The following is a 23,808-nucleotide window of genomic DNA, read 5'->3' on the forward strand; positions in this document are numbered from 1 at the left end:
AATGCTGATGACTTATGCGGGTTTTCTTATATCCTGCAACTTTGCTAAAGTTGTTGATTATTTCGACTAGATTTTTGGTTGGTTCTCTAGGATTCTTTAAGTAAATCATCATATCATCAGCAAAGAGTGACAGCTTGGTCTCTGCATTACCATTTTTCATACATTCAATTACTTTTTCTTCTCTAGTTGCTACTACTAGTGTATCTAGTACAATATTAAATAGTAAAGGTGATAATGGACATCCTTGTTTTACTCCTGATCTTATTGGGAAGACTTCGAGTTTATCCCCATTGCAGATAGTGTTTATTGATGGTTTTAAATATATATATATATATATATATATACATATATATATACATATATATATAATTTTTTGGAATGGCCCTTCTATTCCTATGCTTTCTAGTATTTTCAATAGGAATGGGTGTTTTATTTTATCAAAAGTTTTTCTGCATCTATTGAGATAATCATGTGATTTTTTTGTCAGTTTGCTTGTTAATATGGTCAATTAACTGGATGGTTTTCCTAATAGTGAACCATCCTTGCATTCCTAGTATGAACCCTACCTGATCATAGTGGATAACCCTTGTGATGACTTGCTGGAGTCTTTTTGAAGTTAAGATTTGAAGTTAAGATTTTTGCATCTATATTCATTAGGGAGATTGGCCTATAGTTTTCTTTCTCTGTTTTTAATCTGTGTGGCTTTGGGATCAGTCCCATGTTTGTGTCATAAAAAGAATTTGGTAAAACCCCTTCTTGGCTTTTTCTGTTAAATAATATGTATAATATTGGAATTAGTTGTTCTTTGAATGTTTCATCGAATTCATTTGTGAATCCATCTGGACTTGGGGATTTTTTCTTAGGAAGTTCTATGATGGCTTGTTCAATTTCTTTTTCTGATATGGGGTTGTTTAGGTAATTTATTTCTTCCTCTTTTAGTCTAGACAATTTATATTTTTGTAAGTATTCATCCATATCACCTAGATTAACATATTTGTTGCCATATAATTGGGCATAGTAGTTTTTAATGATTGCCTTAATTTCCTCTTCATTAGAGGTGGGGGTTTTCCTTTTCATCTTGGATACCGTCAATTGGTTTGTTTCTTTCTTTTTTTCATTAGAATGACTAGTACTTTGTCTATTTTATTTGTTTTTTCAAAGTACCAGCTTCGTCTTATTTATTAAATCAATAGTTCTTTGACTTTCAATTTTAATGATTTCTCCTTTGATTTTTTTAGGATATCTAATTTAGTCTTCATCTGAGGATTAATTTGTTCACTTTCTAGTTTTTTAATTTCCATTCCCAATTCACTGACCTATGCCCTTCTTAATTTGTTTATATATGAACTTAAGGATATAAATTACCCCCTGAGTACTGCTTTGGATGTATCCCATAGGTTTTGAAAGGATGTCTCACCATTGTCATTTTCTTCAATGAAGTTATTGATTGTTTCTACAATTGGTTCTTTAACTAGCCGGTTTTGGAGAATCATATTGTTTTAATTTCCAATTAATTTTTTATTTATCTCTCCATGTTCCCTTACTAATTATTATTTTCATTGTATTGTGGTCTAAGAAGGTTGCATTTATTATTTCTGCCCTTTTGTACTTGTTTGCAATGTTTTTGTGCCCTAATACATGTTAATTTTTGTGAATGTACCATGTGCTGCTGAAAAGACGGTGTATTCCTTTTTGTCCCTATTTATTTTTTGCCACATGTCTACTAACTCTCATTTTTCTAAGATTTCATTTGCTTCTCTCATCTCTTTCATATTTATTGTTTGGTTTGATTTATCTAGCTCGGATAGAGGAAGGTTCAGATCTCCCACTAGAATAGTTTTTCTGTCTATTTCTTCCTTGAACACCTCTAACTTCTCCTTTAGAAATTTGGATGCTATGCCATTTGGTGCATACATATTGAGTACAGATATTTCCTCATTATCTGTACTGCCTTTTATCAGGATGTAGTTACTTTCACTATCTCTTTTAACTAGATTTATTTTTACTTTGGCTTTATCAGATATCATGATTGCAACTCCTGCCTTCTTTTTATCAGTTGACGCCCAATAGATTTGGCTCCATCATCTTACTTTCACCCTATGCGTATCTATCTTCCTCATGTGTGTTTCCTGCAGACAGTATATGGTAGGGTTTGGGATTCTAATCCACTCTGCTATTCGCTTGCGTTTTATGGGTGAATTCATTCCATTCACATTCAGAGTTATGATTACTAGCTGTGTATTTCTCAGCATTTTGATTTCTACTCCTGGTCCTGCCTTTTCTTCTTTCACTATTTCCTTCTACACCAATGTTTGTTTATAATCAGTCCCCCTAGTTCCCACCCTTATTTTCTTCCCTTTCTACCCCCCTCCATTCTTATTCCCCCCCTTATTTTCCCCTGTAGTCTTTTTAAAATTCCCTCCCCACCCTCTTCCTCCCTTGTACTGCTTCCCTCCCCACCAGTCCGTTTTTTTACCCTTGTACTCCCCTATAGGGCGCAAATATATTCTCTGCCCTAATGGGTTTGATTGTTCTTCCCTCTTTGCATCAGTTTCAAAGCACGTAAGAGTCGAGTATTTCCTATCTCCAACCTCTTTACCCTTCCAGTGTACTGATGTTCTCCCCCCTCCTGCCATGAGCTACTTTGTGACATATCAATTTACCCCCATTTGTTTCTTTTCCTATTTCTTTTGGTATAAGCCTTTTTTTTTTAGTTCTGGTTGTGTGTATATATATGTGTGTGTATATATATACATATATATACATTTATATATGTACATATATATATACACACATGTATATGTATTTATGCATGCATATATCTATATACCTATTTATGTCTTGTTTTTTCATCCTATATAGATTGTCATTGTTCCCTCTAAGTGTAATTCATCTATCCCCAGGTGATAGCAACAATTTTTAAGAGTTACCAATGACCTCTTTTCTTATAGGGATACATATTTTAACTCATTGAGCCTCTTAAAAATTTTTTTGTTGTTATTTTGTTTTCTTTTTCCCCTCTTTTTTAATTGCCTTTCGATGATTCTCTCAGATCTGTGCTTGGACATCAAATTTTCTGTTCAGGTCTGGTCTTTTCTTTATGAATGCTTGGAATTCTTCTATTGTGTTGAATGACCATACTTTCCCCTATAAGAATATAGTCAGTTTTGATGGGTATTTTATTCTTGTTTGTAGACCTAGTTCCCTTGCTTTCTGGAATATCATATTCCATGTCTTTTGGTCCTTCAGTGTGGATGCAGCCAGATCCTGAGTTATCCTCACTGTGTTTCTGTGTTATCTGAATGGCTTCTTCTTGGCAGCTTGTAATATCTTTTCTTTGTTCTGATAGTTTTTGAGTTTGACTATAACATTCCTGGGTGTTGTCAGTTGGGGATTAAATACAGGAGGTGATCTGTGGATTCTTTCAATCTCCACTTTCCCCTCTTGTTCTAGGATATCGGGACAGTTTTCCGGAATACTTTCCTGTAGTATTATATACAAGGTTTTTCTTCTGTTGTGGTCTTCTGGTAGACCAATGATTCTTAAATTGTCTCTTCTCGAATGATTTTCTAAATCGTCTGTTTTGTGAATGAGATGCTTCATATTTTCCTCAATTTCATCCTTTTCATTTTGTTTTATAGTGTCCTGCTGCCTTGAGATATCACTTAATTCCAGTTGTTGTATTCTGGTTCTTAAAGCCTGGATTTCATTCCTGGATTTTTGGTCATCTCTCTCCTTCTGGTCTGATTTTCTTTGGAGGTCATCTTTCATCCTCTTTACCTCGTCTTTCATCTCCTTTTTCTCATCTTTCATCTTCTTCACCTCATCTTTCATCTCTTTTGCTTCATTTTCCAGCTGATTATTTTGGCTTCCAAGACACTATTTTCTCGTTTTAGTTCAAGTGCCTCTGTTTCCAGATGACTTATCTTAATTCATAAGTTCTCTTCCCAATTGTATTCAGCCTCTCTTAATTGTGTTTTGAGTTCTTCCACAGCCTGTATCCAATTCGCTGGGATTTCTGATTTATCGTTTGCTGATATATCCCCCTCTGTTCTGTTTGCTGAGTAGAAGCTGTCTGTTGTAGTTTCTTTCTTCTTTTTCTGTTGTTTGCTCAAATTCACCCCTTCTTTACTCCCCATATTTGTCTGTGCTCTTGCTACTCTCGTTTTTTTTTTTGGTTTGGGGGCTTGTCAGTCTCCCTTCTTGGAGCTTTAGCAGGAGATCTCTTGGTGTAGTCTCTGGTGGAGGGTTTTTGGTGTTTGAGCTTCCCTGTCCTCTGTAGGCTTGTGATTGGATTAAAGACACAGCAGTCTGAGGATGGGTGTGGAGCCTGGGCTTCACTGAGTTCTGGAAACTCTTGATGGGATTAAGTTCAGCTTAGTTGGGCTGGGTGTGCTCTGAGTCCAAAACTTCCTGGAAGGCTGGAGCCTTCTCCTGGAGGATCTCCACAGCTCTGGCCAGGATGCCAGGTCTATGCTACCTCTCTATCTCCTTCCCCACCATCCGTGTTGGAGACTCTGAACTTATCACAGCCCTGGTTGCAATGTATGCCCTCCATACCAGCACCTTTGCCCACCCAGAAGTTCCCACTGCCACTGGGGTCTGGGAGTCTCAGCGCTCTGGGTGGGAGAGGAATTCGGTCCTGGGACCTTCCTTCTGTCTTCCCCTTAAACCTGAGTGTTCTCAGATTCCGGCTTTTGGGGGGGGGTGTACCTTTTGAAGTAAGTCCAGTAGGAGGGCTCTGTCTTTTCGTTAAATTTGTTTTTCAGTCCTCTGGGATCGTTCAGTTTATTCAGATGAGGAAGGGTATTCAGAGGTCTGAACTTCTGCTCCTTCTGGGCTGTGATCTTGACTCCACCCCCCCCCTTAAATCCGAGCATGTCCTTTTATTGAATTTATTCAAAAGTCTACCGAAATTCTAAGATCAAACAAAATATTCAGAATCTGTATACTTATAGGACTTCAAAAAGTCCAACCAAATTTGGTAAAGCAGGACTATGCCAGGTAATGGGATTACACAGATGAATTAAGACAAAGGACTGCTGATTGGCCTGGTCCAATCGCTTAGTCGATAGCCCTTCCCCTCGAAACTGATCGTCCTGTGGCCTTAAACACCACCATCACGACATGGTCACTTCCCAAATATTATGCCTAGAAAAGTGTCCTGTGATTTGTGGAATAAATATGGTCTTCAGGCACAGTGCTCACAAGTAATTGTTGTCTCATTAAAGCAGAGTTTTTCAAATTTCCCTTTCCTTGAAGATAATGAGATTCTGGAACAGGGATAAGAGGAGCATGAAGTGATGGACAACATTATTGAATACATTTGAGTACAATTCCAACATGAATACATGATTTAAACAAAACAACCTTATAACTTATGACAAAGAATGCTATTTTCCTCCAGAGAAAGAACTGTTGGAGTCAGACGCAGGTCAAAAGATACTCACTTTCCTATTAGTTTATTTACAATTTTATTTGGGGGGCAGTGGTTTTTATATGATTACTCTCTTACAACAATGACCAATAATGGAAAATATATTTTACATGATAATACTTGTGTGACCCAGATCAAGTTGCTTACCATTTCTAGGGGGACTGATTATAAACAAACATTGGTGTAGAAGGAAATAGTGAAAGAAGAAAAGGCAGGTAAAGGAGTAGAAATCAAAATTCTGAGAAATACACAGCTAGTAATCATAACTCTGAATTTGAATGGAATAAACTCACCCATAAAACGCAAGCGAATAGCAAAGTGGATTAGAATCCCAAACCCTACCATATACTGTCTGCAGGAAACACACATGAGGAAGATAGATACACATAGGGTGAAAGTAAGACGATGGAGCCAAATCTATTGGGTGTCAACTGATAAAAAGAAGGCAGGAGTCACAATCATGATATCTGACAAAGCCAAAATAAAAGTAAATCTAGTTTAAAGAGATAGGGAAGGTAATTACATCCTGATAAAAGGCAGTATAGACAATGAGGAAATATCTGTACTCAATATGGTTGCAGCAAATGGCATAGCATCCAAATTTCTAAAGGAGAAACTAGAGGAGATCAAGGATGAAATAGATAGAAAACTACACTAGTGGGAGATCTGTATCTTCCTCTATCTGAGCTAGATAAATCAAACCAAACAATAAATAAGAAAGAGGTGAGAGAAGCAAATGAAATCTTAGAAAAATTAGAGTTAGTAGACAAGTGGCAAAAAATAAATAGGGACAAAAAGGAATACACCGTCTTTTCAGCAGCACATGGTACATTCACAAAAAATGAACATGTATTAGGGCACAAAAACATTGCAAACAAGTACAAAAAGGCAGAAATAATAAATGCAACCTTCTTAGACCACAATGCAATGAAAATAATAATTAGTAAGGGAACATGGAGAGATAAATAAAAAAAAACAATATGATCCTCCAATACCAGCTAGTTAAAGAACAAATTATAGAAACAATTAAAATAACTTCATTGAAGAAAATGACAATGGTGAGACATCCTTTCAAAACCTATGGGATGCAGCCAAAGCAGTACTCAGGGGGAAATTTCTATCCTTGAGTTCATATATAAACAAATTAAGAAGGGCAGAGGTCAATGAATTGGGCATTCAAATTAAAAAACTAGAAAGTGAACAAATTAAAAATCCTCAGATGAAGACTAAATTAGAGATCCTAAAAATCAAAGGAGAAATCAATAAAATTGAAAGTCAAAGAACTATTGATTTAATAAATAAGACTAGAAGATAGTACTTTGAAAAAACAAATAAAATAGACAAAGTACTAGTCTAATTAAAAAGAGGAATGAAACAAACCAAATTGACAGTATCCAAGATGAAAAGGGAGACCTCACCTCTAATGAAGAAGAAATTAAGACAATCATTAAAAACTACTATGCCCAATTATATGGCAACAAATATGGCAATCTAGGTGATATGGACGAATACTTACAAAAATATAAATTGCCTAGACTAAAAGAGGAAGAAATAAATTACCTAAACAACCCCATATCAGAAAAAAGAAATTGAACAAGACATCAAAGAACTCCCTAAGAAAAAAATCTCCAGGTCCAAATGGATTCACAAATGAATTCTATGAAACATTCAAAGAACAACTATTCCCAATATTATACAAACTATTTGACAGAATAAGCCAAGAAGGAGTTCTACCAAATTCATTTTATGACACAAACATGGGACTGATCCCAAAGCCACACAGGTTAAAAACAGAGAAAGAAAACTATAGGCCAATCTCCCTAATGAATATAGATGCAAAAATCTTAAATAGGATACTAGCAAAAAGACTCCAGCAAGTCATCACAAGGGTTATCCACTATGATCAGGTAGGGTTCATACTAGGAATGCAAGGATGGTTCAATAATTAGGAAAACCATCCACTTAATTGACCATATTAACAAGCAAATCACATGATTGGAGATACAGAAAAAACCTTTGATAAAATACAACACCCATTCCTATTGAAAACACTAGAAAGTAGAGGAATAGAAGGGCTTTTCCTAAAAATAATAAACAGTATATGTTTAAAACCATCAGCAAACGTTATCTGCAATGGAGATAAACTCGAAGCCTTCCCAATAAGATCAGGAGTAAAACAAGGATGCCCATTATCACGTTTACTATTTAATATTGTACTAGAAACACTAGTAGTAGCAATTAGAGAAGAAAAAGAAATTGAAGGTATTAAAATTGGTAATGAGGAGACCAAGCTGTCACTCTTTGCTGATGATATGATGATTTACTTAAAGAATCCTAGAGAACCAACCAAAAATCTAGTCGAAATAATCAACAACTTTAGTAAAGTTGCAGGATATAAGAAAACCCGCATAAGTCATCAGCATTTCTATATATCTCAAACACAGCTCAGCAGCAAGAATTAAAAAGAGAAATTCCATTTAAAGTCACCCGAGACAATTAAAATACTTAGGAATCTATCTGCCAAGACAAACACAGGAACTATATGAACACAACTACAAAACACTCTCCACACAATTAAAACTAGATCTAAACAATTAGAAAAACTTTGATTGCTCATGGGTGGGAAGAGCTAACATATTAAAAATGACAATCCTACCCAAACTTATCTATCTATTTATTGCCATAGCCATTGAACTTCCAAAAAACTTTTTTCCTGAATTAGAGAAAACCATTACAAAGTTCATTTGGAAAAACAAAGGATCAAGGATATCTAGGAAAATAATGGAAAAAAATACAAAGGAAGGTGGCCTTGCAGTCCCAGACCTCAAACTATATTACAAAGCAGTGGTCATGAAAACAATTTGGTACTGGCTAAGAGACAGAATGGAGGATCAGTGGAATAGACTTGGGGTAAATGACGTCAGCAAGACAGTCTATGACAAACCCCAGCTTGGGTAAATGACGTCAGCAAGACAGTCTATGACAAACCCCAGCTTTTGGAACAAAAATCCACTATTTGATAAAAACTGCTGGGAAAATTGGAAGACAGTGTTGGAGAGATTAGGTTTGGATCAACACCTCACACCCTTCACCAAGATAAACTCAGAATGGACAAATGACTTGAATATAAAGAAGGAAACTATAAGTAAATTAGGTGAACACAGAATAGTATACATGTCAGACCTTTGGGAAGGGAAGATTTTAAAACCAAGCAAGACTTAGAAAGAGTCACAAAATGTAAAATAAATAATTTTGACTACATCAAATTAAAAAGTTTTTGTACAAACAAAACTAATGCATCCAAAATTAGAAGGGAAGCAACAAATTGGGAAATAATCTTCATAACAAAAACCTCTGACAAAGGTCTAATTACTCAAATTTATAAAGAGTTAAATCAATTATACAAAAAGTCAAGCCATTCTCCAATTGATAAATGGGCAAGGGACATGAACAGGCAGTTCTCAGCCAAAGAAATCAAAACTATTAATAAGCACATGAAAAACCTCTTATAATCAGAGAGATGCAAATCAAAACAACTCTGAGGTATCACCTCACACCTAGCAGATTGGCTAACATGACAGCAAAGGAAAGTAATGAATGCTGGAGGGGTTGTGGCAAAGTGGGAACACTAATTCATTGCTGTTGGAGTTGTGAATTGATCCATCCATTCTGGAGGGTAATTTGGAACTATGCCCAAAGGGCAATAAAAGACTGCCCTTTGATCCAGCCATAGCACTGCTGGGTTTGTATCCCAAAGAGAGAATAAGGAAAAAGGCTTGTACAAGAATATTCATAGCTGCGCTCTTTGTGGTGGCCAAAAACTGGAAAATGAGGGGATGCCCTTCAATTGGGGAATGGCTGAACAAATTATGGCATATGTTTGTGATGGAATACTATTGTGCTCAAAGGAATAATAAAGTGGAGGAATTCCATGGAGACTGGAACAACCTCCAGGAAGTGATGCAGAGCAAAAGGAACAGAACCAGGAGAACATTGTACACCGATACTAATACACTGTGTTATAATTGAACGTAATGGACTTCTCCATTAGTGGATGTGTAATGTCCCGGAACAATCTGCAGGGATCTAGGAGAAAAAACACTATCCTCAAGCAGAGGACAAACTGTGGGAGTAAAAACACCGAGCAAAGGCAAATGTTTGACTACAGGGGTGGAGGGGATATGATTGAGGAGAGACACTAAAAGAGTACCCTAATGCAAATACCAAAAACATGGAAATGGGTTTGGAGCAAGGACACATGTGATACCCAGTGGACTGGCGCGTAGTCTAGGGGAGAGATGGCGGGAGGAGGGGGGAAGAAAAGAAAATGATCTTTGTTTCCATTGAATAATGTTTGAAAATGACCAAATAAAATAATGTTTTAAAAAATGAAGTTTATTGAACCCATTCTATAAAAAAAAAAAAAAGACTTGTCTAGTTGCTTTAGAGTTACATAGTTTAGGGGCAGCTAGATGACTCAGTGGATAGAAAGTCAAGACTAGAGATGGGAGGTCCTGGGTTCAGATTTGATCTCACCTATTTTCTAGCTCTGTGACCCTAGACAAGTCACTTAACCCCAATTACCTAGTGCTTACTGATCTTGTATTTGGAACAAATACTTAATATTCAATCTAAGACAGAAGTGAAGGATTTTTTAAAATTACACAACTTAGAAAAATTAGATCACAGAGTACTAAAATAATAGTAACAATAATAATGTTTATAGAGTACTTTAAACTCCACAAAGCACTTTACAAATATTATCTCATTTTATTCTCACAACAACCCTGGGAGGAAGGGGCTATTGGTGTCTCCATTTTACAAATAAGGAAACTTATTTGTAAGGCAGACCACATTAAGGGACTTGACCAGGGTCACATAGCCATTAAATGTCAGATTAGATCTGAAATTACATCTTCCTAATTTGAAAGCTCTTACAGATGTGATCAAGTAAACATTATCATACAGAAAATGAACTTTAACAAGGGTATTTGTAAAGTCTTTCATTTAGCTTCATTTGAAACTAACCCAATAATTAATTATATGATTTAATGATATTAACAATATCTTGGTGGGCATCTTTACAGTTTACAAACTGGTTTTATTTTAATTATCAAATCTTTTGACAATTCTATGATGGAAGAGAATGCTTTTGTCTTCATTTTTGAGAGGGTCAGACCTCTATTTTTCTTGGTGTAAGGGAGCAATACCCAAGAAATCCTTTTTTGATGCAGATTGGCAACCTCTAGCCTTACAGATATCTAGGACACCAAGAAAGTAAGTGACCAGGGTCTCACAATCTGTATGTGTCTGAGGCAAGCCTTGAATTCAGGTCTTCCCAACTCCAACACAGTCTCTGCCTCATTCTCTTCAGGACCAAGACTCAGTCATTATAATGGGTTCATTTTCTTTTCTTTTAGAAGTACTATATTTCCCCAGAGAAAGGGAAGTCCTGATACTGCTATACTCTGCTTTGGTCAAACAACTAGAATAACTGGGTTCAGGTCAATTACATTTGACAAACTAAAGTTCATCTAGAGGAAGGCTATAAAATATGTAGGGAGTAGGGGGTGGTGATTATCTAGAAATTACGAGTAAAGACAAGAAGCCTTTCCTGATCCTCTTGAAAGCCAATTAACTATCTCCAGTTTGTCTCCTTTATTTTCAGGTTAGTTATCTCCTCCATTAATTATCTCCAGTTTATCCTGTATACGTTTGCACACAGTTTGTGAGTTTTCTCCCCATTTGATTGTGAGTTCCTTACAGTCTTTTTGTCTTTCTTTGAATAGTCTGTCCTCAGCATGGTGCCTGTCACATAGCTGGAGGTTAATAAATTCCAGTTAACTGACTATAGAAGCAATAGTTGGAGAACTCTGAGAAGCTTAACATGGCAAAGAAAAGACTAAGAAAGATATTAATCTGTCTATATTGTCATCTCATTACAATTATACGGGTTTCATTTTCTCTTGGTTGGTTGTTTTTCTTAGATCGCTCTTAATAGAAAGCATTGTGTCCAGATAAAGGAATCATCAACTGATTCAAATAACTAGAATAATTGTGTTCATTTCTGTACATTTTTTTTCCCTTTGAGACTGGGTATCTCAGAGAGGTAGTCAGGCCTGAATCCAGGAAGAACTAAATTCAAATATGGCCTCAGACACTTCCTAGCTATGTCCCCCTGGAGAAGTCATTTAACCCAGTTTCTTCATCTGTAAAATTCATTGAACTTTCTAACCATGATAGTTGACAGAGTGGCTGAAGAAGGAGAGTAACAAATGCTGGAGGGGCTGTGAGAAAATAGGAAGGTTTATTCTTCTGTTGGAGGAACTAAGAACCCTTCTGAATTCTGAAAATTTCAATTCTGAAAAGTAGTTTGGAACTATGCTCTCCAAAGTTAATAAACTGTGCATAATTTCTAACTCAACAATACCACTCATGGATCTATATACTAAAGAGATCAAAGAAAGAAGAAAGGGGGAGAACTGGGTGGTTCGGTGGATTGAGAGTCAGGCCTAGAGACAGAAGGTCCCAGGTTCAATTCTGGCCTCGGACCCTGGGCAAGTCACTTAACCCCCCATTGCCTACCCCTTACCACTCTTCTGCCTTGGAACCAATACACAGTATTGATACTAAGATAGAAGGTAAGAGTTTTAAAAAAAGAAAGCAGAAAAAACCCCATCATTACAAAAATATTTATAGCTTTTCCTTTTATACTGGCAAAAAACTGGAAACTGAAGGGAGGGCAATGCCCTCAACTGGGAAATGGCTGAGCAAGTTATGGTATATGAATTATAAAAATGGACTTGAATCCAGGACTTCAATCCCCAGAATGCTTTGTAATCTCACTGAATTCTCACCTGGGCTGAAATCAAGATGGGGTATTTAACCTGATTGGAAAGGCTTTTGCGTGCTTCTTGCCTGTTTCCACTTGCAAGGAGGTGCGGCTCTTTTGATAATGTAGGTTAGGTTGTGTCTAGGCCTCTCTGGGCCTAGACATGTGTTTTCTTATTCTGTATTTTCTTTAATCCTCAACCTTTAATAAACCTCTAAAAATATAATACTCCTTGCAGAGAGAAACTAATTTCTACCTGCCTCAGCTTCCCCAAATTTTAATCTTTACAGAATACGATGGAACATTATTGTGCTACTAGAAATGATGAAAGGGGGAAGCTCAATGATTGAGAGCCAAGAAGTCCAGAGGACCTGTATTCAATTCTAGCTTCAGACACTTCCTAGCTGTGTGACTCTGGCCAAGTCACTTAATCCCCACTGTCTAAGCCTTTACCTCTCTTTTGACTTAGACTTAATATGTAGTACTGAATCTAAGACATAAAGTAAGGGAATTTTTTAAAAAGAAAAATAAATGATGAAAGGGATTGTTTCAGAGAAATTTGATAATATTTTTATTATTTATTATTATTATATATTATTAATTATAAATTATATTATAATATATAAAATTTTTTTAAAGATAATCTAAAATTATAAACCGATGAGGAATGAAGTGAGCAGAACCAAGAAGACAACTTAAACAATAATAACAATATTGTGAAGAAAAACTTGAAAGTCTTAGGAATTCTGATCAATGCACTGACCAACCACAATTCCAGAAGACCCACTTCCAGATAAAGAGGTGATAAAGTCAAAGTATAGACTGAGACATATGCAGGGTTTTTTGGACAAGGCCAATTCAGGAAGTTGCTTTTCTAGATGATATGTTTGTAATGGGGATTCTGTTTTTCTTCTTTAAATTGGTGTGGGGAGGAGATAGAGAGGAGAAAAGGCAGATTTTCATGATTGAAATATATAAAATTCAATTTAAAAATTGACCCCCCAAATTGCCCCCCAAAACTGCCCCAAAATGACAACTACCTGAAAATAGAATGAACTTTCCTCTCTCCTGCTCTCCTGACTTGAAGCCAATATATTTAGTATTGATTCTAAGACAGAATGTAATGGTTTAAAAAAAACTTAAAAAAAAACAATGAAATATATTTTTAAAACCCTGATCTTCCATCTTAGAATCAATTCTGTATATTGGTTCCAAGGCAGGAGAGCAGTAAAGGCTAGGCAATGGGGGTGAAGTGACTTGGCCAGGGTCACCCAACTAGGAAGTGTCTGAGACCAGATTTGAACCCAGGACCTCCCATCTCCAGACCTGGCTCTCAATCTACCACCTAGCTTCCCCAATAACTATTTTTTGAAAAAAGAAGTTTGCCTAGAATTGACCCTGGCATTCAATAAAAGATCATCTTTTACTAAAACAGGGCAAATTGAATGTAAACTTCTTGAGGGCAGGATTTGGTTTTCTTTTTGTCTTTCGGTCTACAGGGGTCATCTAGTAATTTGTAAATGCTTAATGAATTTTCATTGGATTATTGGACTGAATTGAGCATACCAAAAAGGAAAGCACTTAATGAATAGCTCTTAATTTATCAGTTTACATTCCCTGGAAAGTTTGAAATTATGCTTTTGCCCAGTTTATTATGATTTTGCAGGGAAATATGGTAAAAGTTTTCTTTCCTTGCTCCTAACCCTCCCCGACAGAGCCATCTCTTGCTCTCCCCAAAGTGTTCATTTTCTGGGAATGAAGTCATTGACCTTGGTTTGCTGCATCTTTTCCAAATGGTTGTCATGGCTACCAACGTTAGGTCACTAACAGAAGGATTAAGACAGAAAAATGCCCAGCTGGAACAACCGAAGATTAAAATGTGAAGAAAGGAAAGCCCTGGACTGGACTTGCATGCAGATTGCCTGAGCTGATAACACCCTTGCCCTGTGTACAATGAAAGCCAGAATGCTGAATTGGTGTCACAAGCCGGCGAGTGTGAGTTTTACCCTTTATCAGCTCCCGCTGCTGCTGGATGATTTCCTCACAGAGAAGCCGGTGCTGATGGTACCTCTGAATCACGAAATCCTTCTGGCACAGAAGGTTCTTCTGGTACAAGTTGTTTGCCTGCAGCTCAGTGTTCTCCACCTCAAGCTCATGGGCTTTACAGAGAAGCCTCAATACCTCCCTCTGGTCCTTGTTAATTATTTGTTTGGGTAACAGTTTCTCCATCTGGGAGGCTTTCTTCTTAGTGTTAGCTAAGCGTTGCTCCAGCCCAGCCTGTGGAAAAAAAACAAGCTTGGAAAAAAAAATCTGAGGGCATAGTTTGAGTAAATTTTATTGATTTGTACCCACTACTATAATTGATTCAATTATCTAGTCAGGATGTTTAAATGTGTTCATACTTGGAGGCATCATCTGCCTATTTTGGTAATTTTTTTTTTGGTTTTTAGTAAGTTGTGTTATTTTCTCAATAAGAGATAGGGTGGGGAAGATGGAGTGAGTGAGAAAGGTGGTTTCAAGGGGTAGGCAGGTGACTCAGTGGATAGAGAGCTAGACCTAGAGACAGGAGGTCCTGGGTTCAAAACTGGTCTCTGATTCTTCTTAGCTGTGTGACCCTGGGCAAGTCACTTAATTTCACTTACTTAGTCCTTACCACTCTTCTGTCTCATAATTGATAGGAAGGAAGGAAGGAAGGAAGGAAGGAAGGAAGGAAGGAAGGAAGGAAGGAAGGAAGGAAGGAAGGAAGGAAGGAAGGAAGGAAGGAAGGAAGGAAGGAAGGAAGGAAGGAAGGAAGGAAGGAAGGAAGGAAGGAAGGAAGGAAGGAAGGAAGGAAGGAAGGAAGGAAGGAAGGAAGGAAGGAAGGAAGGAAGGAAGGAAGGCTTCAGAGTCAGGGAGACCTGGGTTGAGTCCCACCTCTGATATTCACTAGTTGTGTGGCTCTTGTCAAGTCACTTAATCCATGCACTAGGCAACTCTTTCAGACAAGAGCCCTTAGCCAGAGTAAGTGGATGGATGTCAGAGGGTACATGAACTTGGATTTTTTTTTAAATTATTTCATTATTTTACTAACTTTGAACTGAAATTTAGCATTTCCTTCAATTATTTATAAACATTATTCTGAGAAGGAATCCAGAAGGCTTCACCACATTGCCAAAGCAGGGCATGACACAATAAAAGGTTAAGAAACCACTCTAGGACTAAAAATTACTGTTTAACATTGATATAACAGGAAAACCTGTATTTCATCATACTTATGAAATCATAGGTCTAGCAACAACAACAACCAAAAAAAACAAACAAATTGTAGCAACAATACAAGCACATCATCTGGGATTCTTAAGAAACAGTGAAACTAGGTCTTGACATATAGACTACAATAGAAATTCCCAAGCTTTTCAAGTAAGAGGATTCCTTTTTTTTTTTGAACCCTCACTTTCCATCTTGAAATCAATTCTGTGCATTAGTTTCAATGCCGAAGAACAGTAAGGGCTAGGCAATGGGGGTCAAGTGACTTGCCCAGGGTCACACAGCTGGGAAGTGTCTGAGGCCAGATTTGAACCTAGGACCTCCCATCTCTAGGCCTGGCTTTCAATCCACTGAGCTACCCAGCTGCCCCCAAAGGTAAGGGTTTAAAAAAAAAAGTTGTATATACCTATTTTTTTGGTATGGAATTGGCATTTGAATAAAGGCTACTGGCATGCTGACATTTTAGGTTCAAAGCATTGGTGTGTGAACTGGATATGATTGTAAATGGTAGGTTTGGAAGTAAGAACTGCCATTACTCATCATTGCTAGGCAAGTAAGGAAGTTTTCACTTTTTAGTGAGATGGGAATATGATGTACTACCCCATCCTGTCAAGCTCTCTCCTTTTCAGTTTTACATATCTCTTAACATCTTACTTTTCCCATTAAGCCTTATTAGATGAATTCAGCTTGAGCAAGATTGTAGATTTTAGATTGAAGAGTAGAAGGGACATCAGAGAGCTTATAGTTCAGTCTGTTTTGTGGCATTTTGGACAGTCCAGTGATAGGTAGAGGCTGTGGTTAGGTGTGTGTAGATTAGAAGAGGAAGTATTCTTCCCTGAGATCTTTCTTCTGTTAGGATTAAAATTTAGGGGCCAAGCTGTGGCAGGTAAAAATTAGTTTCTCTGTCAAAGAGTATTATATTTTATGAGGTTTATTTAAGATTAAGAGTTTAAGAGAATACAAGTAAGAAAGCACGTGTCTGGGTGGGCCGAGAGGCCCATTCAACCTCACCTACATCATGAAAGACCCGTCTGCTTGCAAGCGGAAAAAGGAAAAGACTTCAGTAGGCTTTTACAACCAGTTAAGTAGAACTTTTGATCCCACCAGGGTGAGGATCTCAGTGAGATTACAAAGCATCCCGGGAAGTGTCCAAAGACTTCTGGGGATTGGAGTCCCAGGTTCAAGTCTCCATTTTTACACTTCAGTTTCATGTACATTGTTTTAGGAAGAAAGGTGCCATATTATAGCTAATTCTTTTATATGAGCATCATGTACAGGTACCAGGTACAGGTATCAGGAGTACCAGGTACAGGTATCAGGAGTACCAGGTGCTGTCCCCTTCTCTTCTTTACTCTTGTTCCAAATAACTGGAAAGCACCGAACATTGGCCTAGATTGCAGCTCAAAGTTTGGGACCTAGGGCATTTGTATCAATTTAATATGTCTCAGGTCCCATGGCTGGTTAATTGAGCCTGAACTAAATATCACTCCTAGGAAAGTCTTTTTCCCCCCGTGTTACTCTGAAAATAACAGTGTTAATACCTTTTTTAAAAAATTCCTTACCTTTTGTCTTAGAATCAATACTAAGGGTTAGGCAATTTGAGTTAAGCTTTGCTACCTAGCTGCTTCATGTCATTACTTTTCTAAAAAAAAATAAGTTGATAAGCATTTATTAAGCACTCTGTGCTAGGCACTCTTTTAAATACTGGGTATCCAAAGGAAGGCAAAAATAGTCCCTACTCTCATAGGGCTCAGTTGATTGAAATTTAAATACTTATTTCTAGGTCCTTTTGCCTTCGATATTTGGGGATTATGACAACAGTTGAAATGTCAAACTGAGATAGCAAAGCATTTAAACAGAAGTGGACAGACATCTATTTTAGAGCCTTATAATATATATGTGTGTATGCATATATATATATATATATATATATATATATATATAAGAGCCTTATAACATATATATAACATAAGACTGTTCATATTGTCAGTGAGCCATAGCGCTCTTGGCTATTTTGACTTACCCCATTGCTTCTGCCTTTTGTCACCTTTTGAAGATGATAATAGTATGTTTCAATGGTAGTTTGAGGTGGCAGCGGTCTAGTGAGAAGAGCTCTCGATTTGACGTTGTTGTATATAGGTTCAAATGTTAAGTCCTCTATTGCCTGTATAATCTTGGGCAAGTCACTTATTCTTTTTGGGCCCTAGTTTCTGTATTTGTAAAATGAGGGAATTGGATTAGGATCTCTTAAGATCTAAGCTTCTAGTTTTAAACCTCCAATTTTATTAAAGGATGATTCTGAGTTGACTCCAGATCGGGTTTGGAAAGAGGCTTCAGTAACAAGTAAGTTGGAGTAATTTTAATGATGGGTTTCTGACTGGGTTTATATGTATGACGGATGTGCTGGTTATCTCCTTGTTTTCTAGGGTAAACAGGAAGAGAATGATGTGGTGGAGAAATTGAACCTCTTCTTGGATTTACTCCAGTCCTATAAAGTAAGTTTTGACTGTTTCCTTGCCAGAGAGAGCTTTTCAGAATGGTCTTCTGACCTTTCCAAAGTGTAATTAACTTATTAACTATTTGAGAAGTGTCATATAGAAAAGGAATTAGATTTTTTTGCTGTAGCTTCTGAGAGCAGAACTAATTTCATATTTTATAGGAAGGCAGATTTTGACTCAGTAAAGACTTTTTTACACAATTTGAGGCTTCCATGAGTGGAAATATCAAAGTGCAAAGTGACTGACATAGATAATGAAGATGGGATTATTACATGGGTGGTTAGATAAAACTGAGGTCTTAAATGACTTTTGAGATCCTTTCTAGTGCTGAGATTTTATATGAGCCTTCTTACTGTCCCCTCCCTTTTTTAAATTTATCAAATAATTTCACAGACTTCCTCTCCCTGCATACAATAATAATTTTATCATTAGCATCTATTGATAGTAAGTGGTTTTAAATTAGTAGTATAGTGACAGGCATAGCTATCTTTAAATTAGTTTGCTTCCTGATCAATACTATTTTGAAATGAGAATATTTTGTATAGTGGCTAGGAAACATGATTTGGAATCAGGAAGATCTAAATTCAAATCCTACCTCAGACACTTATTACCCATGATACCTTGGGCAACTCACTTAACCTATGTATGCCCTACTTTCCTCATATGGAAAAGTGAAAAGGCTGGATTTGATGGTTTTTAAGGACCTTTTCATCTCTCAATGCATTCAGATTAGGCCATAAAGTCTAAAGTGATCCCACAAAATGGCCAACTGCTATCCACCTCCTGGCAGAGCAGTGATGAACTTTGAGATATGTATATTTTTGGATACAGCTAGTGAGGTAATTTGTTTTGCTTGACTATGCCTATCTATGGCAAGGGTTTTGGTTTTCTTTCTTTTTTTTTAGTGGGGGTAGAGTGGTAGAGTACGGATGAATTTCATTAATTAAAAAAACAAAATTCAATTAAAAATAAATTTATGATCCCATGATTATATGATTGAAGAAAATATACAAAAAAAAGTTATGACTTCAGTAATGCTTTTAAATAAATTTCTATTTTATGGATCTCAAAGCATTAGCCTAAATTAGAAAAGTATTCATATATGTGAGGTATTTTATGTATCTGGCACAGAAAATGTCTATTTGTTCATTAGTGTAGATTAGTGTAGATAGTGTAGACAAATAGATTCACAGACCCCTTAAAATAACTCCTTCACTTTTCTCCTTCCTCCAACGCACATACAAGAGGTCCATTGACAATAGACGGCATCACTCCAACCTCAGACACTTTCTAGCCATATGACCCTGGGCAGTCACTTAACTTATGTCTGCCTCAGTATCATTGTCTATAAATTGGAGATAATAATAGCCCCCAAATCACTGGGTTGTGAGGATTAAATGAAATTAACATTTATAAAGTGCCTTGCAAACCTTAAAAAACTATATAAATGTTGTCTTACTATTATTATTAAGTGAAACTCATATATTAGGAGAGCTTTTGTAGTAAAAATAAATCTGTGACCTGCAAATCTTTGAAGATGAATCGAATACAATCCAAGACATTTTGGACCTGTCTATACAGCTGCTCTGTGAGATAAAAGCTGCCCATTTTAACAAGAGGAAGTTACCAAAACCTTTTCTCTCTTTCCTAAAAACACCCCTGTAAGCACTTTAACTAGGAGACTGAAGCATCATCTTTGTTTCACTTTCACTTTTTTTCTTTTTTAAGCGTTGGTTTGGTAATTCTCCAAAGCTGCATCAACAGTAAATAATAACAGCTACAAAAGAAATGGCTCATCTGTGGATGACCATGATCTTTGCAAAAAGGGCATATGGAGATTATCAAAAGCTATCCTTTGTTCCTGCTGCTGGGCTGAACTGAGAGAGATGAGTACATCATGTTCTTCTTGGTAGCCTGAAAAAAACTCAATATCCAGCAACAGGCTCTGAAATTTTTACTAAATTCTCCTAAAGAAGATGTTTTTAGTGTAACATCAAGTTTCTACTTTTTATTTGTAGTTTTAATTTATGCCTTTTTATTTTATATTATATCATTTTTATTATATCTAATATTTCTTAGATCATATAATCCTATATAATAGATATATATTAATATATTATATTAAATTATAAATAAAATATTTTATTAATATATGTATTAATAGAAATTCTTAAATAAAAACATCTAAAATATATATTTGTGTTTTATATAATATATTTTTATATTTTAATTAAATAAAATTGAAACATTAATTAAACATTTATTTATCAGTATATTAATTATTAAGATTAAAATGTTAATTAAATTATGGTATATAAATATATTATATTTCTATTTTATGTAATATATATATATTTTAATATACCTTCATTTCTGAATGTATCCCTACCCTTTCCCTATCAAATAAATCAACAAGCATTTGTTGAACACTTACTGTGTACCAAGCATTATGACAAGTAATGAGAATTAAAGACAAAAATAAAACAATCCCTGCCCTCAAGAAACTGACGTCCTTGCAGGGGAAATAAAATATACCAAATAGGTATTCATGAGACAAACACAAAGCAGACTCAATGTGACCTCATATGGAAAGGTACTAGCATGGACAGGGAATCAGAAAAGATCTCCTACAGAAAATAACACTTGATTTTTTGAGTCTTGAAGAAAGTCAGGGGCTCCCAGAAGTGAGGAAGAACATTTTAGGCATGGGTGCTAGCCAGTACAAAGGCTCTAAAATGGAAGACAGAACATCATGTGTGAGGAATAGCAAGTAGCCTGGTATGGCTGGATCATGGTCAGATTGGGAAAAGCTTTAAAAGTCAAATACAGGGTTTAGATTTGACTGTAGGAGTGCCAGGCAGTCACTGAAGTTTGAAGATGAAGATGAAGAGGGGGATATATTCAGAAATTTAGGGAAAATGCTTTGGCAACTGTAAGGGGAATGGGTTATAGGGATTGGCTTGGGGTCTGAGAAGGGAAGCTGGTGCAATAATCCAGCTAAGAGGTAATATAGATTTGACCTCAATGGTGCCTGTGTGGGTGGAAAGAAAGGGAAGGATATGGGAGATATTAGGAGAGAGAAACAACAAGGTTTTTGGTAACTAAGTGTTTGGGTTTTTATGGTTAATAAAAAGAAGTTTATATAGTCATTTTATTTTATTTATTAATTTAGGATATTTTTCCATGGCAACATGATTCAAGATTTTTCCCACCCCTCTCCCCTCCCCCATCCTGAAACTGACAAACAATTCCTAAGTGTTTATTTTAAATGAAGAGAGGAGTCAAGGATGACACCAAGATTGCCAACCTAGGTGACTAGGAGATAGGGATGCCCTCGAAAGTATTAGCAAAGGGGGCAACTAGGTGGCTCATTGGATTGAGAACCAGGTCTGGAGACAGGAGGTCCTGGGTTCAGATTTGACCTCAGACACTTTCTAGCTATGTGAACCTGAGTGAGTCCTTAACTCTCATTTCCTTGCCTTTTCTGCTCTTCTGCCTTGGAACCAGTACTTAGTATTTATTCTAAGAGAGAAGATGGAAAGGAAAGGAAAGGAAAGGAAAGGAAAGGAAAGGAAAGGAAAGGAAAGGAAAGGAAAGGAAAGGAAAGGAAAGGAAAGGAAAGGAAAGGAAAGGAAAGGAAAGGAAAGGAAAGGAAAGGAAAGGAAAGGAAAGGAAAGGAAAGGAAAGGAAAGGAAAGGAAAGGAAAGGAAAGGAAAGGAAAGGAAAGGAAAGGAAAGGAAAGGAAAGGAAAGGAAAGGAAAGGAAAGGAAAGGAAAGGAAAGGAAAGGAAAGGAAAGGAAAGGAAAGGAAAGGAAAGGAAAGGAAAGGAAAGGAAAGGAAGGAAGAAAGGAAAGGAAAGGAAAGGAAAGGAAAGGAAAGAAAGGAAAGGAAAGGAAAGGAAAGGAAAGGAAAAGGAAAGGAAAGGAAGGAAGGAAAGGAAAGGAAAGGAAAGGAAAGGAAAGAAAGGAAAGGAAAGGAAAGGAAAGGAAAGGAAAGGAAAGGAAAGGAAAGGAAAGGAAAGGAAATTCCAACTTCATTTCCAAATTTTGCTCCTGCTCCTTTCATGGAGAACAGGGATTCTATTTCTCCTACAGAAGGGATCTTGCACTGACCACTGACTCGGACTCTTGACATACTATGAAATATAGCCAAGGTAAAAGATCACACACTGACCCCACCTCAACACCAAGCTTTTTTCTGGACTCCCTCTCTAATCACCTATGGTTAGAAAAGATTCTCTAGGAGCCTAAAACATGGATCTTGGAATAACACAGTTAAGAACTCCCTGGGGGCATAAAGATAATGCAACTAGCAGTTCATGTTAGGGAAGACGTGGCATGCCTGCCCCCAAGGCTAAGGGGGGCTGTTCCATCCCCACTCACCACTGCTCCTGAGGATACCCATCCTTCTGACCAGCAGCCCAATGTGAGCACTTCCTCCCTCCACTCTCTGTGGTAAAGTGGGGAGCTCACAGGTGGCTTGAAGGTGCCATCTGGGCACAGAATCCCTAAAAGGCTCTCCAATGCTGCATGATGACAGGAATATATGTGAGGCACCTGATCCATGTTAGAGACTAATACACTCCTTATTCTATTTCTCAAACATGAACATGTCAAAGTCAATATAAAGGACATATTTTAAACATCAAAGCTGTCCAAAAGGTAAAGGGACTTTGGATGGAGTCTGGATAAACCTCTGCGAGGGTCAGTGTGAAAAGGATCCATGCTCATAGTTACCAAAAACCCTCCAAAGTCCCTTTCAACACTGTGGTTCTAGCAATAGTCATTGTCAGAAGGGAGGAGCCATGTCATATACATGATCCACTTCTCACCTCTCTAAATATCTCCATTCTATTGCTGTAGGTGCTCCCCTGTGGCTGGCGAAAGGTCTTAGTCAGTCCATGCATGATCGTGAGCCCAGGCAGCAGAGTTCAAGAGAACCCTTTCTGTAATAGCTACATACTGTGTAGCACACCACACTCTGATTTCTTATCATGACCTTTCAAAAAGTTTTTTTAAACCCTTCCCTTCCATCTTAGAATCAATACTGTATATTGGTTCCAAAGTAGTAAGGGATAGGCAATGGGGGTTAAGTGACTTGCCCAGGGTCACCCAGCTAGGAAGACCCTAAGGAAGACCTTAGGGTCATATTTGAACCCAGGACCTCCCATCTCTAGGCCTGGCTCTCAAGCCACTGAGCTACTTACTTGCCCTCTCTCATAATGACTTTTCCTGTAACCTTGGATTATCATAATTAGTACCAGTCCCTAGATGCCATTATTCCCAAAAGGAACACAGACACTTACTTTGAATGAGTCAACCCAAAATCCTCAGGGGATCCCAAAAAATACTACCCTAAGAGTAGGAAACCAAGACTTCCCTAAACACCACAGTTGATTCCATACATGTAAATGAATTCGCTTTTTCTAACCCTCTCACATTTTTTCATTAAAATCTATAATTGGCTGCTGCAGAATGGCAGAGTGTACTAGGGGGAGGGGGGATTGCTCCATGGTCACCAGCACCTTTCTCCTACTGAGTCCCTTTTTAGTTTTCAAATAAGCTTTTATTGACAGCTTTTGCTTTATATTCTCTGCTGTGTCTTTCTCAACCCCTTCTCGGAGAGTTATCCCTTATATTAAAGAATAAGAAAAAAAGAAAGAAGAAACATTCCACAAAAACTGACCAACCATATTCATATTTCTCCTATTTTGCATATAGCTAATAGTAGCATTCACGTGACACTTTTTAAAAAGGTAAACAGATTTTATTTAAGGCAAGGACTTAATCTAGCAT

General features: G+C 37.0%; 1 protein-coding gene across 2 annotated transcripts in view; it reads right to left on the reverse strand.

Annotated features, from left to right (window-relative positions):
- LOC100029348 (kinesin-like protein KIF19) overlaps nt 1–23,808 on the reverse strand; it is a 123,851-nt gene that overhangs the window by 40,236 nt on the left and 59,807 nt on the right. For both annotated transcript variants that reach the window (XM_056806488.1, XM_056806487.1), the window contains exon 13: nt 14,276–14,546. In XM_056806488.1, the coding sequence (XP_056662466.1) occupies nt 14,276–14,546 (271 nt within the window). The remainder of the gene's footprint in view (nt 1–14,275; nt 14,547–23,808) is intronic.

This window comes from Monodelphis domestica, chromosome 7, assembly GCF_027887165.1.
Source record: "Monodelphis domestica isolate mMonDom1 chromosome 7, mMonDom1.pri, whole genome shotgun sequence".
NCBI lineage: Eukaryota > Metazoa > Chordata > Mammalia > Didelphimorphia > Didelphidae > Monodelphis > Monodelphis domestica.